The following is a 15739-nucleotide window of genomic DNA, read 5'->3' as shown; positions in this document are numbered from 1 at the left end:
GCGGCACCGCGCACGCGCCCGGAGGGGGCGGGACCGGAGCGGGGCGGGATCGTGAGAGGGTGAGGAAGTGCGTGTGTATCTATCTATCTACACATCTACACGCATACGCACATACATATACACATACACATACACACGTGTGTCTGTGTGTACATGTGTGTGCCTCTGCGTGCGTTCATACAGATGTGTGCCTGTGTGTGCCATCCTGTGTGTGCATGACATGTATATTCCTGTGAACCTGTCTGTGAGGTGTGCGTGTGTACGCGTCCCTCTGGGTGTGAATTATCAGTGTGTGCACACGCCCCGCAGGCATTGCACGTGTGCCAGGTGTGCGACACACATTCACACCTGCCCACCTGGACACCCGAGTGTGTGCAAGCAGCCATGCGTTTGTTGGGCTCTGTGTGTGCAAGGGGGCCACATATGTCCGTGACAGGAGCTCACATGCACTGTGGGGGCATGAGCGGCCATGGTGGTTCCTGGTGCAGGGTCAGTGCTGCCATGTCTGTCTGTCCGTCTACCCTGCTCCCGAGCAGCAGCACTCCACACCGGGCCCTGCCCCGGTGCCCTGGTTTTTGGAAGCAGGTGCCAGTTCCCCGTGCGTGGGAATGCAGCACTCCCGGATCACTCCAGGGGTCAGGTGGAATGTTCCAGATCAAGATGAAAGTGCCGGTGGTGGAGTGGGGTCGCACTTGCTGGTGTCTGGCTGCCCTGCCCGCCCTGCCTGATGGCTACCAAGTTGGCAGGAGAAGGTGTTGCTGGTGCTGAGAACACCAAAGAGGGAAAGTTTGCACAGTGTGGGGAAAAGGAGGAGGAAGAGAAGGGTGGGGAAAGGGGACTGCAACAGGAACAAGGACAGCCGTGGCTCGAGGCAGCTCTACTGAAAAACGGACATGGGGTACCCCTTGGGCATGGGGGTACCCCTGGTGCTGTGTGTGCTGGGGGGATTTGGGATGCCTCAGTGAACCCAGCCTGCCCCAGGCCGTGACAGGAAGGAAGCAGGGTCAGTCCCCAGCCACTGTCATTTTCCACATGATAAAGAGAAGGAATTCAGGCATTAGAACAGGCTGCTGAGAGAAGTGTGGAGTCCCTGGAAATGTTCAGAAATCATGTACATGTGGCACTTGGCCGCATGTTTTAGTGGTGGCTTTAACAATGCTGGAGGAACAGATGGACTTGTTCTTAGAGAACTTTTTCAACCTAAATGATTCTATAATTCTATAGGGGTATTTTTTGGGTCTCCATGTAACTGAATGCCACAGTGATGGCTTTGGGTATGACTGCTTTGGAAACTGTGTTCCTCTCTGATCTTGGGGATTTGTAGCCGCTTGCTGGACCCTGGCTGGCCCTGGGAGAGGAGAAGATGAGAACCAGGGCAAGGGTGAAGGTGTCTGGATATGGGAGCAGGAATCAGCAGCACTGGTGTTACAAACAGAGAATGGCACTCATGACTGCACTGCTGGGACCCCTGAGCTGGGAGACCCCACTCTCCACCTTGGTGCCTTTGATCCTGGCAGTGCCCAAAGCTGAATTTTGCCAAAATTACTTGGAGCAAGTCGCACCTGTGGGTCTGGCCCCAGATGGTGTGCTTGCAGTTGAAGCTCTGACTGTCTGGTCTGTACCCAGACCCCGTCCCCCACTGGACTGCACTGGGAGAGACCTGGATCCAGTGCCCATCTTCAGAGCTGCAGCTGGAAGCCCCGTTCCTGCCCTCCCCCGGCTGGAGGAAGCACCAGAGGAACTGAAGCTGTCTCTTATGGGTGACTGAGCAGCCACCAGACCACAGCAAAGCTTCCCTACTCATACTCATGTCCCTAGCAGCACACAGCAAAGCTCATTACAGTGCTCACAGGCAGGAAGGAGCTGCCTAGCTCAGAGCTGTCCCTCAGCAGAGCCACACGAGTGTTTTGAGACACAGATGATGCAGGTTGGCCGGGTGTGGGGATGGCATGTGCCTTTCCTCCAAGCATGGCCTGGCTCAGGGCTCGTCCTCTCCCTGTTTGCCTTCCCCCATTGTGTGTCGCCCTTCTGCATGGCATGCTGCTGTGGCCACCTCGGGAATAGTGTGGTCTTGCCCAGCATCGGTGTCATCACAGGGCCCCGGCTGTGTCTCAGGTGATGCCAGCAGCCAGCTGAGTAGTCACAGGTAACTGTGGGCCTGGGGAGGATCTGGAACAGTCACTGCCTGCGGTGACACGCTGGAGCCTCATGCCAGTCTGGGCTGAGCCACCTGTCCACACCCCTGCTCAAGCCTGGGTTTGATCCTCCCCAATTACAGCTGCCTCAGTTCACCCCGTGACCTTCCCTGTTGCCTCACACAGTGCCTCTCCGAGCCTGCCTTTGAAGGAAGCTAAGCCATTCGATCAAAACAAAAATCTTGCCAAAGAAAGTATTTACTCATGGTGCCTAGAACAGAAGACAGGAGATATTGCAATGAGGTACAGTGACATTCCAGTGACTCAGCTCACACCCAAGGGAGTGTGCAGGAGACTCAGGAGAAACTCAGAAAAAGGCAGGATCAGGCAGTGAGGAATCAAGCAGTGTGGATCAGGCAGAGAGCAGGCAGCAGGGACAGCAGGGATTAGGCAGTGGGAAAGTACTTGCCTGGGGGATGTCCCTCTCTGACCTCTCACATCAGCCCCTGGAAGGAAGAACCAGCCCCTGTGCCAACCATGTCAACCCTGCTCCTGCTGCTGGCATCTGTGTCCCTGAGGTCATGGCTCAAGCTCTTCTCCACCACCTTTCCTTGTTGGCTGTTGTCTCTCCCATCTCCCATGGGGTTATTCCCAAGGGCCAGCCACAGGGGCCATCCTGTTAGCAACAGTGGGGGACATCTATCCTGCTGCTTCACATCATCTGGGTTCAGAAACCCCAGCCCTGCTCACCCCATACATGGTTTCAGGGTTTAACCTGTGTTAAAGGTGCTGGCTGGCTCACAAAACCATCTTATCTCTGTCCATCAAGGACTTCCCCTTCCCCATCCAAAATTCAGGACAGGTTGGTAGGAGTGCTGGGGGGAGAAGGGATTGTGCCAGTGAGTCCCTAGGGCAGCCATGCCAGCATGGGCCTGGCACAGGGTGCTCTGGCCCCTCATCTCTCAGCCAGCAGCTAAATGCAGATATCAGGAAGAGGAACTTGGTTAAGTAATTCCTCCTTCACTTCCTCTGCTGTCCCCATGGCCCTGCTACCCTGGGCAGCATCCAGGCAAGGATTTTGGCTGGGATTCACTACCGCTGTCCTTGTATGACCACATCTACATTCCTCCTTGCCCTCCATCCCAGCCTTCTGCTGCTCCCTGCAAGGGAAGAAGGAATGTGAGCAGGCCACACACCCCATGATGCCCAGTGGCACCTTCCTCCAGAGCACTTGGTGGCTCAGGGACATGCAGTGAGGGCTTCCCTGGACACATCCCAGGAGCTGTGGTGCAGGGACAGACACACCAACTTCTGCTGAGACCATTTTTCCATCTTGTCCTCATTTCTTCCCATCCTTAACTTTGCTGCAGTGCTGCATGGTGCAGCTCTGGGACTGGCATTTTCTACCCTGGAGTGCCATTGCCCAGGAGTAAAATGCCAGGATGGTGGTTCTGGTTAAAGTGGGTGAGTGAATCCAACACCTTCTCTTGCTCCCCCCAGACCTGCCAAGGACCAGATCTCTTGGGCTTCTTTTCCCCTTCCCTATTCCCTTTCACCCCAAGGCATGCAACCCCAAGCCTGCAGACCCCCAGTCTTGGCTGCCAGGTTAGAGTCTCCTGGTGTATCACTTTGCCATTTAAGTTTGAGGAAGATGCATAGTGAAACAGACTCCCCTTGGAGTGCTCAGACACAGGAAAATCACCATGGGCTGAGAAGGATGACATGGGAAGAAGCTTTCCAGAATACCTGCTCTTCCCAGTCCCTGCTCTCCTCAAGTGTGATTTCCCTGGCAGTGCTCTGCAGGGAGCTGTCACAGTGTCTGTCCACACCAGCCTCCAGCAAAGTGTCCCCAGGGTGTCCCTGCTCTGCCCCCATGTCCCTGGTGGGGGTTACAGAGCTCTAGGCCCTTGACAGATCCTGGTGCACCACCAGCATGGAGGAAACGTGGCTGGGAATTTCAGCTACCATTGCTCCTCTGTGCCTGGGTGATCCTCCCGCTGTGGTGGGAGCTGGGGAGGCAGCATGGGCTGGGACATATATCCCCAGAGCCTGGGACACAGCCTCTGCCTGTACTGCCCAAAGGCAGCCTAGTTGGCCCTTCAGCCCAGAGAGACAGCTGATGTCCCCACTTCCCACGGGTGTGCCAACAGCCAAGACCTCTTAAAGCTGCTGGATGGGACCTCGCAGTTTGGAGCTGAAAGGGTTCAAAGGCCTCTCCCAGGACTCTAGCATGGCTTCTCAAGAGGTGTGTAAATGAAAAGGAACAGCTTCACTTCATTAAGAGGTTGAAGAACTGGCAGCTTTGGGCATTCTGTCAAGCTCAAAGATCTCTGCCAGCACCAGAATCCGCTAAGTCATGTGTCTGGGCAATGTGCTGGGAAGCCAGGGGTGAGATAAGGGAGCTGGCATAACTGAGCTGGCACCAAGGAAACTCCTCTAGGGGGGAGACAGGGGTCTTTCTGTTGCTACCCTAGTTGTCTGCACTATCCCAGAGGGCACAGCAGCACAGACTTGGAGTTGGACAGTGATCCTTGTGGGTCCCTTCCAACTCAGGATATTCTGTGACTCAGTCAGATCATCCTCAACACACAAAGGCCACAGGAAGACGGGTCTTCTCCTAAATACATATACTTTTCCTTCTTCCAAGAGCAAGGGAGTGTTAAAATCACCTAACCCACTGCTTTAGAGGAAGCTGGAACAGGGCAGATTGCTCCAGAGGCTCTCCAGGAGCCAGAGCCCTCTAGCTCAAAATCCAGACTGATTTTCAATGCCCAAGATAGGAAAGAGGGAGTAAATTCCTGCTGAGACCAGGCAAAAGGTGCAATGGTGCAGAGACAATCCCCTGTGGAGTGACTGCAGGCACCCAGATTGCCCTGCTGATGCAAATTGCCATTTATGAAATGGAGAAATTTGTTAGTTATTTCCCTTTTCATCTATTTATTACAAATTTCTTTTTTATTGCTAATTATTACTTTCAATACAGCACTAGGTAGGATGGAGGTTTTTCCTCTCTGATGCTGGCTTGGTGGCTCTTGAAATAAATCTTGAAGTTTTCTCACTGTTTTCTGTCTGCCTTTCTCTATCACTCCGTTTTCTCAGTTTTTCTTGTATTTATGGGGTCTAACTTTTTAAAGCACCCTGTATTTCTGTTTACTGCATGGATTCTTCTCTCCCCAAATTGAATGCAATCAGGTCGTGATCACTGTTCCCTAGGCAACCACCAACGAAATTATAGAGCTATGATCAAGGATTAACAGCTTAAGAAAGTTAAAAAAATTAAAATGGTAATTGCAAGGCCTCATAAATCTGCTGAACCAAGGCATTCCCAGATGAGCAACTGGGGACAATGACCTTGATTCAGGAATTAGGGGAAACAAAACACCACCCACTAGCCTGTTCAGGTAAATTCAAACAAATCTCATAAAGGGCTGCTTCTTTTCTGTCAAAATTCTGAGGGGGTGTTTTTGGTTAACAAAGGAATTGAGGCTGTACCTGTATGGGATGTGGGAAGAGCTGGAACTGAAGTAGTTGTGCAGGGGTCTGGCAGTGGAAGTGAAGCAATTCAGTGTTCTGCTGCTGCCTGCAATGCCAGGGGAAATAACAGAGTGATTGTGGAATGCAGTGTCCAGATGGCCACGGTGGGCAGGAATGGAAGAATCCCTCCAGCCTGCACTGTTTCTCCTGACAGTGTCCAGGTGCTTTAAAAAAATCCCAGCAACAGGCTGCAGAAACAAATTCAAACACATGCCAAGCTTCCCAGAGTAATTTGGCAGAGTTCTGATTTTGCTGGGACTTCTTGTGTGCTTAGTGAATGTTAGGAACATGCCCTGGCATTTGGAGTATTTGAGAAGGGGTGACCAGCCTGTGGCAGGATGTCTGCAGGACACACCCTATCTGGAGATGCTTCTTCCAAGCCCTGCAGCCCCATGGTACGCTCAGTTCATATCCCAGGTGTTATTTCATTCTGCCTTCCACCACTGCTCCACCTTCCACCATCAGCACACGGAGCTCACTCCTGCTTCACGCTAAGCTTTGGTGGGAGCAGCTGCTCTACTCAGCTCTTCATGCAATGAGCAGTTGCCTTCCAGATCCGCTTGGCTCCTGCTTGCACCCAGTGGCTGGTGTTCCAAGGCTCACTGGGACGGGCTTTGAAAAACATCTTTACACGTGATACTCTGTGGGACAAGAACCAGGTCCCTACTGCCCCCACCTCGCCTGCCTCTGCTACCACTTGCTGTGGGGACTCAGGGGCCAGGCACCTTCCCCAATAAAACCTGGGCCTCAGCCTACCCGATGGGAAAGGTTTGAGTCCACATACACCTCTTTATGCAAATGGTGCCTGTCTGAGGTGTCGAATGTACGCAGGGGATGGGATACACAGGTGAATACGCTGAATACACGCCCCTGTGCCTCACATTAACTCCGGCACTCATTAATCTGTGAGCGCCTGTTCCACTGTCACAGGGTCCTTTCTGAGTAGTTTTCTGATGTCTTTTATGAAGCAATGTGAAAACATTCAGCCCCAGAAGGCAACGCTGGGAGCACAGCCTGAGGGGATCCCGAGGCTCCGCCGGCCCCCATCGGGGCGGGCTGAACACCCGTGTCCCTGCTCGGCCGGGCACGGGGAGCTCACGGCCCGCGGGACCGTCGTGAGCCCCGGTGCCCCCTTGGCGACCCCAGTGTCCCCTCACAGTCCCGGTATTCCCTCACAGCCCCGGTGCCCCCTTGGCGACTACAGTGTCCCCTCACAGCCCCGGTGCCCCCTTGGAGACCCCCGGTATTCCCTCAGACCCCCGGTATTCCCTCACAGCCCGGTGCCCCCTTGGAGACCCCCGGTATTCCCTCACAGCCCCGGTGTCCCCTCAGATCCCCGATGCTCCATGGACACCCCGCCTCCCCTCAGACCGCCGATCCTCCATGGCAGCCCCCCTGTCCCGCCAGGCCGAGGCGCGGCGCATGCGCGGTGGCGGCGGGCCCGAGGTGCTGCTGCGGCAGGGCCATGTCGGGCCGGAGGGTTCGCGGGCGGCGCGGGACGGGAGCAGGGACAGGGACGCGGACAGGGACACAGACCCCCGAGCGGCCGCGGGCGGAGGTGTCCGGCGGTTCCCCAAGGTGCTGGGGGCAAAGGGAGCGGAGCGGTGGAAGCGAGGCGACGGACGGGCTCTGACGCTTTCCGTGTCCCGCAGACGCAATCGGTTCTGCCCGCAGTGCGGGCTCTCCGTGGAGCACGAGTTCCGCTTCTGCCCGGCCTGCGGCGGGAGGCAGCCCGCGCCGCCCGAGGATCACACCGAGCCCGCAGCGCCGACACCGAGCCCGTCGCCGGTCCCCAGCCCCGCAGCCTCCCCCTCCCCGCGGGCGGCCGCGGCCCGGCTGGGGCCCCGCTCGCCCCGCAAGCCCCGGCCCGGCCCGGCCGCGCCGCTCCCGGCGGACACGGTGCTGACGGACCAGGGAGGGCGGCGGTGGAGGCTGGTGCGGCTGCTGGAACAGGGCGGCTACGGGCTGGTGTACGAAGGTACTGCGGGGCCCGGGGCGGGCGGAGTGGAGCCGGGGGGCGGGGGTCCCCGGGTCTGGGTTCGGCGGCGGCGAACGGGACATCCCAAAACCCCAGAGCCCTCGGGGTGGGGGACACTGCGGTGCGGTGTCCGCCGGGCTGGCAGTGACCCGCAGGCTTGCAGGATCTGTCATTCATACCATATTCTGAGCAGAAAGGGATCCACAAGTACCCGGGGTCCCTGCACAGACACCCCAACAATCCCACCCTGTGCATCCCTGGCAGCGCTGTCCAAACACTCCTGGAGCTCTGGCAGCCTCGGGGCCGTGCCCATTCCCTGGAGAGCCTGGGCAGTGTCAGCACCCTCTGGGGGAAGAACCTTTCCTGATATCCAACCTAAAACCTCCCCTGACACACAGCTCCAGCCGTTCCTCACTGGGCATTTGCCTGTCAACTACTCTGCCACCAAATAATAACACGCTGAGGCCAGGATGCTCTGTTATTATGAAATGCTCTTTGCTGGGGCCACACTTCCTCTTTCTGTTCTTTTAGGTCCAGTTACAATTTGCTAGCAATGTACAGGAGTTCCTGTGTTGTAAGTGGTGTCAGTACCCACTAAATATCAATTCTCAGCCTGTTTTGGGGCAAAGAAAGCAACTACACCACACAGGCTGCTTCCCAGCCATTTAGTAAGTGCTGTTCTTTTCAGTCTAGCTGTAAACATCCAAAGGGGAGTTTTTGATCTTCTCTTTTGTTAATTTGGAAACTGCCCAAGAGGAATCTTCTCCATTACCAGGTTTTGCCTAATATTTGGCTTTGCTTTCTTCTTCATTATTCAAGCTGTTGCATAACGAAGTCTAAGTGTCCATCTATGTTTTTTTTTTTAAATGTGATGAAAAGGAAAATCAATAGTGGAGGGTGCTTTTATAGAAGTAGGTTTTAGGTGATAAGCAGCAGGTAACCTGTGACTAGCACTTGGTCGAAGAGCAAGAGAAGAGCAACTGACTTGAAGCCAAGTCATGGGTGCAAATCCTTTTGGAGAAGAGAAGTCACATACAACTCTAACATCCATACAGAGCAGAGCGACTTGGCATCCCTTACAGACTTGTCAAACCATGGAGTGAGCTGAGGGGAGTGCTCAGCAAATGAATTTGGGGATACCTTTGAGATTCTACTAATGATCTATTCTTTACATACCCCTCAAAGCCCCCCCATACTGTAGCCATGCCCAAATGTTTCTGTGATTTAAGCAGAACTGCACTTGGAGCATGTCAGGGTGTGGTGCTCCTGGAGCAAGGTAAGAATTATTTTGTAGTGGTCTGGGCAGGTGCTGTCACAGAGGCTGCTTTGCGAAGCTCAAGGGAAAGAAGCAAAGGATGAGTTAATCCAGCTGCACAGGCTGCATTTAATGATGCACAACCTCTTTTCCATGCTGCTGTAACCACATCTGTTCCATCCTTCCACAGCGCAGTCAGCATCTGGAACCTGTCCTCAAAAGCAAAGCTACTCCCTCAAACTTGTGAGTTTTGATCTGTTTGGGTAAGGAATAGTGCATAGAGTACTGTGTCCTGACCTGTTTGGCTGAGAGTATGTGAGGAATTTGGAGAGAGTGGTCAGAGAGGCCCCTGCTAGCTTAGGAGATGGATCTAACCTCCTTGAGGGTATTGTGCTGGGATTTCAGTTGGCTTTTCTGTTAAAGGTATGAAGAAAATGGATATGAGGATTAAAAAACTGCCAAAGCCTTAATCACAAAAGGCTGCTGCTCTGATTGACCAGGCTCAGGAACCTGCAGAACTGAACTTGGTGCTGTGAGGTGGAAATCTTGATTCAGGAATGTCAGACCAACTTTTCTCGTCTCTGGCAGGTGTGCACACACCCTGCTGAAGTCTGGGAAAACTGGAGAGGTTGGGATTTGGTGCTGTGCTGAGGCTGTGTGGGAGCCAGCATGGAGACCCTGTGTAAACCCAGAATGCACTTTGAAATCAAATAGGAATTATAGTTGGAGTTCCAAGCCAGCTTTCCAGCTTTTTTTGTCAATATCTTGGGTTCTCCAGAAATGTGTTATTTCTAGTAACAGCTGTTCTGTGGTGGAAGTTCAGTCAATTGATTTTCAGTAGCTCACAAATCAGAGCTAAAAGACTTTTCTTGTCTGCTGTGGCTCTTGAGGGTTGCTGGTCTGTAGGAGGACCAGTGCTGACTGATGGCTCTATGGGACTCTTGAAGGCACTTGGTTAATCCCTCTGCCTTTTGTCAGGGGAGACATGTGAGAGGATGGAGAAAGAATGCAGTGTGGATGAGAAAAATGTAAGTGCCAAAAAATTAGAATCAGTAGGTGGGAAACTGTAATAAGTTCTGTAGGCAACAGCTTCTCTGTTTGGGACCTTCTGGCTGCTTGATGGTCTGCTGAGCACTGTGGAGTGTGATAGGAGACATGAGAGCATTTTGCCTCTGGGGTTTGATTGCCCATGAGGCCTCACAGGCAAAATGCAGAGTGAAATACCCTCTGGGACATGGTCTGTGTTGTCTTCAGCCTGCTGTTCTCCAGCTATCTTTGATACCAGTTTTATATCAAACCAGGTAGAATATAATGCTGCTGCTTTCTCCCATGCAGGACAGCAGCTGTCCCGAGTTAGTGTTGAATAGATACAGTGTGTAGGCAAACACAGACATACTGAGTGTGAACTATGTGCAGCTGAGGTCACTTGATGACAGCAGTACCTCAAATGTTACTGATACAGACTTCATTGTCTCATTTTTCTGACAGCAAGAATAAATATTACAGCTCTCTGTTGAGACTTGTGTGTTTGAAGAAATGCCCTCATCCCTGCTGTGGCTAAGAAGGTCACCTCTGACTCCCTTTGACTAACAGCTGTGGGACTAGAGCTCTCTCCATGCTGCCCCTGGGCTGCACTGCCTGGCTGTTGTTAACCCTTAGACAGTTCTAAATGGACTGCTGGAAAGGCCCAACCTGAGATGTCCCCTCTCCTGCTCTGTGCTGATGCTCAGAGTTTATGTGGTTGGTAGGGGCAGCATTAAATAGGGAAACAAGAAATCTTAGTTCTGCTCTCAGCTCTGTTAGTTGATCTTTGCTGTCTTTAAAATGAGTAGTGAAGGTCTTACAGCAATCTTACCCAAATTTCCCTTTCCAGCAGGATGTGTGTGGCTGAAGTAATGCTCCTCCCTATTCCCTCTAGGATGCCAAAGATGGGAGGATCTACAATGAACAGAATTTCTTCCAGCGAGCTGCTAAGTCAGGCACAGGTTGGTGCTTCCTAGGAGGACAAGGACTAAGGATAACTGGCATTCCTCTCTCATCAGTTACGTGAATTTCTTGGAAGGCCAGGCTAGGATAAATTAATCCCTTGCTCGGTTAATGCCAGAGTGCTGAGGAGTTTGGTCAGTGCCGTTCGCCAGCAGTCTGTGTGCTGTAGGACAGTGCATTATGAGCACAGCTGTCTTGTGCTCCTCACTTGGTTTTGATGTGTCTGTGAGCTGTCCAGCCCTGCAGCCTGACCCCTTGGCTCACCTCTTCACCTTGTTCCTCTTCCATGGGTGGTTCTGTCAGCTGCTCTCTGGTATTGACTCCAGTGCTGACCTGAGAATGTATGCAGGAGGGATGGAAGAATTTATGTCAAATCTACACTTCTGGGAGAAGTGTAAAAATCTGCTTGTTACCCCCACCCCTTGCTTTCCCCAGCCCTGTAGCAATTGCATGCCATAGGCTGCTCTGGTATCCCCAGAATCTTCCCTGTTCCATTCTTGCTCTATTGACATGCCAGTGCACACAGACTGGAGTTCTGGGGACAGAGTCAGAATGAGAGGCCACTGTCAGCTGTCCAGGACAGAGCAGACCTTCAGAGGAGGAGCATCCCTACCTCCTTCCTCCTGGAGCATCTCAGCAGCATTTGCTGCACTGTCCTCTTCTCTTGTAGTGGAGAAGTGGAAGAAGTGGCATTCTGTGCCACTGCTGGGCATCCCCAACTGCGTTGGCTTTGGACTGCATGCAGACAGCTACAGGTGAGTGGCTGAGCTCTTGGGCTCAGGCTGAGCATCTCTGGCTTTCCCCCTTCTCTGTTTGCTGTCTGCTAGTCCTTCTGTCATTGTCCCCTGGGCTCCTGACATTATGTACTGCTCCTATCATTTATTAAATGCTTTGCCTCTTATTATTAAACTTTGCCTCTTAGTACTTTGTTTCCTTCTGTCTTTGTGTTGCTCATGAAATTACTGCTTTTGCTGCTGCTGCCCCTCAGGCCCTTATTCTGGTTCTTGACACTTAACACAAAGGAGACTCAGGCTGTGTGTCTGCAACATATGATGAGCACACCTGTCTCCTTTATTAGTTTCCTTTTATCAAAAGTCACGGAAGTGGTTGCCCAGGTCAGCTTGAAGTGGGGTCCAATGGATGTGACAAGTGTCTGTTGCAGGGTCTTTTCTCCTGCAGGTTTTTGGTGTTCTTTGACTTGGGGCGATCTCTTCAGTCAGTCCTGAGTGATGGCCTGCACCTGCTGAGGGAGAAGGTGGCTTTTCAGATTGCAGTTCGTGTGGTATGTGGAGAACCAATCCTTCCCAAGAGATTTTTTTCAGAAAAGACTTCTAACTTCCTTCTGGATCTCCCTGGGGTGTTTTAAAGCTGCTCTAGGAGCTGGGGTGGGGTCTCTAAATAGCATCTTTCAAGCCTACTAAATTTTAGTAGCATCTTTTGAGCACTGTGTCACTTTGAAGGAATTTGGTATAAGAAGAATGAGAAAAACCTGACCTTTGAATTTGAAGGCTGCGAGACATGGTGCTTTTAGTGCTCCTCCACATGGCTGCAGGGGGCTGGGGAAGGTCCAGCTCAGTGATAGCCGGGGTGCTGCAGGAGCCTGCATGGATCTGATATGCTCCCCCTGTTTATTCCCAGCTAGACTGCTTGGAGTACATTCATGAGAATGAGTATGTGCATGGGGACATCACTGCTGAGAACATCTATTTGAACCCAGCAGACCTCACACAGGTAGGAGCAGGAGCAGTGCTGACAGGAAAGGACACTGGAGGTGGGATTGGGACATGGGATAAGGCAGCCTCCAGGTCCGTGCCTTGGGCAGGGCAGCAGAGCAGGCTGGGTAGTGCTCAGGCAGGGGCTGTGGGGCAGCACTGGGGGCTGCTGTGCACTCAGGTGGGTGCTTGTGCTGCCCTGCAGGTGACTCTCGCTGGCTATGGCTTCGCATTCCGGTACTGCCCCGGGGGGAAGCACGTGGCTCGGCGTGAGGGCAGCAGGACCCCTCACGAGGGCACGGTGGAGTTCATCAGCCTGGACAGCCACAAGGGCACAGGTGGGTCTGGGTTTGTGACACATGCTAGAGCTGCTGCTGTGGTGGTGCTCCCTGGAGCTGGGGCTCCCTGCTGGCATGGCTGGCACTGCTGCTTCCTAGGCATTCGCATGCACCAGGAACCAGGTTCCTATTTGGGCTGTTCACTCCTGCCTCCTGATGGCTGCTGTGTTGGGACTTGCAAGGTCACTCAGTGATTGCAGCAGGGATGTTCCTGCTCCATCTGGAGCCTTGGCTGCTGCAAGTGTGTGAGGAATAGAAAATGGGGCCCTTCGTGCTGGCTGAGCAGGGATCTGTTTCAAGCCAGACTGGATCCCTGCCCAAAACAGATTTGCAGCAGGCTCTGCTCTGACCTTGAAGCAATGAGAGCCGGAAAAGCATTTCAATCATAAAATCACTTTGGTTGGAAAAGACCTTTAAGATCATTGAGTTCAGCTGTAAAGCCAACACTGCCAAGGTCACCACTAATCCAAATTTCCAAGTGCCACGTTTACATGACTTCCAGATCTCTCCAGGGATGGGTATTCCATGCTATCCTGGGCAGCCTGTGCCAAATTCCATCCTTCTGGTTGGGATATGACTGCTCGTTTACAGTGTTCAGGAAGTCTTCCTCCAGAGGTTGGGAGGTGATTCCTAAATTGAGATAGCAGCCTCCCAGGAGTATTGCTAGCCCAGAGCACATCCTCTTGTGCTCTTGGATTTCTTTACTTTTTCCCCTTCATGAGTGACATGTGAATGCCTCATGCTTCCCATCAGGACCATCTCGACGGAGTGACTTGGAATCTCTGGGCTACTGTCTTGTGAAATGGCTCTGTGGCATTTTGCCTTGGTCTGATGAGCTGGACAAAGTAAAAGCTGTGATGGAACAGAAAGAAAGGTAGGAGAAATAATCTATTCTGGGAAATGCTCAGCAGAAAGCAGTGAGGGGGCTTTGTAACTGAAATCCCCAGGTCACCATACACTGCTGGGATATGGTAAATCCCACAGCCAAGGCTGAACCTGAAGTTCTGCTTCATCCAGAACATGGCCAGCTGAATTCAGCCTTTTGTGGATTTTTTTTGGGTCTCTATTATCAAAACCAGGTGCTCAGGTGCCTGCTCCATTGCTTCTCACCTGACAGGACTCTGCTGACTATTCCAGGTACAGAAAGGATGTGAGATGCCTTCTCCAACTGTGCTTCAGGCAGAGATCCATTCCAGGTATGGGCTTGCTGTCAGTGGCAATGGGACTCGGGGATGGAGGACTGACTGTACCTAAAGCCAGAACTTTCTGTGCTGGGCTGCTGATCCAGAATGGCTTCCAGTGGTGATGGTGACCAAGTATCACATGAACTGTTTGGCAGGCTGGGAACAAATCCCTTGTTTTCTGTACAGAATGAGGGCTGCTTTCCATGAGCTGCTTTCATGAACTTGCTGAAGGGACAGCTGGGTTGGTGGGTTTAGAAATGAAGTATCTGAGGCTAGAAGTCACTTCCCCATCCCATTTTGTTGCCCAGAGAAGCTGTGGCTGTCCCATGCCTGAACTGTTCAAGGGGTGGAAGGAGATGGGCTTCAAGGTCCCTTCCAACCCAGCCCAGTTGGTGAATCTATTTTATTGTACAATTCCTTGATTCTTTGAGCTTTGTGTTAGCCTTGGCTTGGTTTTCCTCTCTGCAGCTGCCTGGTGGGGAGTGGGGGTGAACTGGCTGCAGGACAAGCAGCCTGAAACGGCCATGTGGCAGCTGGAGTTTCTGTGCTGCTCCAGTGTGAGTCCCTTCCTTTGCAGATGCCCTGGAGAGCTACCTGGAGCAGGTGATGGCACTGGAGTACGAGGAGAAGCCTGACTATGCAGCCCTGCAGCAGCTCTTTAGGAAGCCACTGGAAAAGATGAAAGCTTCAGCTTACGACTCTGTGGATGTCCGAGTGGTGCCCTGAGGTGAGTGCTGGGACCTGCTGCCACAGGCAGGTGAGGACAGAGCAGGCTGGGCTGTTACATCTCACCATGTGAGAACAGTCCAGTGCTCCACAAAGCCAGGCTTAGCCTGTGTTTCCTCAAGTTTTTCTGGAAATACTTTCCCACAAAGGGGGAAGTTAACAAGGGTTAATAAAGCCAAGGCCGAAGGGGCTGCAGGGCTGTGGAAGTGATAACAAAATGCAGACTCAGGCCAGCTGCTAATTTTTTCTTTTTTTTTTAAATCTGAAGCTCTGGGCTGTACTTTTTTGCTTTTCTCTCTTAGAAAGCAGCCTCTAGTTCTGGTTTTAGTGCCCCAGCCCTATTTTAGCCATGAGGCACCTCCAAGAGTGAGGCTTGATGCAGAGCCAGATCTGGTTTTAGTTCAGGGCTGAATCAGCCAAGGCTCTGTATCCAGCAGCAGGAACACAGAGCCAGCTCTTCACCTAATTTCCTCTTGCTGGGAAGGAATTCAACTGATTAATCTTCTCTGCTTTTATTTTTTCAGATCAAGGATGAATTCAGAGCTTTCTGCAGTGAGGCCTTTGCCAGATATATTTTCACTTTTATCAATTTTAGAATAAGAGAGGTTTTTATAAATTTTCTTCCCATGTTAATGTGACCCACTGCTGAAGTCTGAGCTGCTGCTGTACTAAGTTAATGTGAAGACATTCCTGCATGGGACATCAGGGGAAGCAGTAGCTGGAGAATTGTAGGGGAGCCACCGTGAGCCAGGAAACTAAATCAGGGATTTTATTTTCTGTTTTGAACAAGAGTGGCAGTACATGCTTTTGTAATAAACTTTGTGGACAAGTACCTAAGGCTGCTGTTGGTTATTTGACAGATTCAAGGCCTTTCTGGAGCTGCTGTAGGGT

At 52.4% G+C, this 15739-nt stretch overlaps 1 protein-coding gene across 1 annotated transcript; it reads left to right on the top strand.

The window, feature by feature from the left end:
* Positions 1-7134: 7134 nt before the first annotated feature.
* VRK3 (VRK serine/threonine kinase 3) lies at positions 7135-15680 on the top strand. Its single transcript, XM_062503292.1, has 12 exons — positions 7135-7247; positions 7322-7647; positions 9093-9145; positions 10821-10887; positions 11559-11643; positions 12068-12170; positions 12527-12619; positions 12806-12938; positions 13692-13812; positions 14076-14134; positions 14700-14849; positions 15373-15680. The coding sequence occupies exons 1-11, from the start codon at positions 7135-7137 to the stop codon at positions 14846-14848; spliced, it is 1302 nt and encodes a 433-aa protein (XP_062359276.1). The 3' UTR covers position 14849; positions 15373-15680.
* The last annotated feature ends 59 nt before the right edge of the window (positions 15681-15739 follow it).

This window comes from Cinclus cinclus, chromosome 16 (assembly GCF_963662255.1).
Source record: "Cinclus cinclus chromosome 16, bCinCin1.1, whole genome shotgun sequence".
NCBI classification, from domain to species: domain Eukaryota; kingdom Metazoa; phylum Chordata; class Aves; order Passeriformes; family Cinclidae; genus Cinclus; species Cinclus cinclus.
This window is presented reverse-complemented; position numbering and strand designations above follow the sequence as displayed.

Bases quoted from the DNA above. Each gene is read 5' to 3' on its own strand.
- VRK3 (XM_062503292.1), top strand. From the start codon at position 7,135: ATGTCGGGCCGGAGGGTTCGCGGGCGGCGCGGGACGGGAGCAGGGACA. The intron at 7,248-7,321 runs GTGCTGGGGGCA...CGTGTCCCGCAG, and splicing joins GTGTCCGGCGGTTCCCCAAG to ACGCAATCGGTTCTGCCCGC. The intron at 14,135-14,699 runs GTATGGGCTTGC...CTTCCTTTGCAG, and splicing joins CAGGCAGAGATCCATTCCAG to ATGCCCTGGAGAGCTACCTG.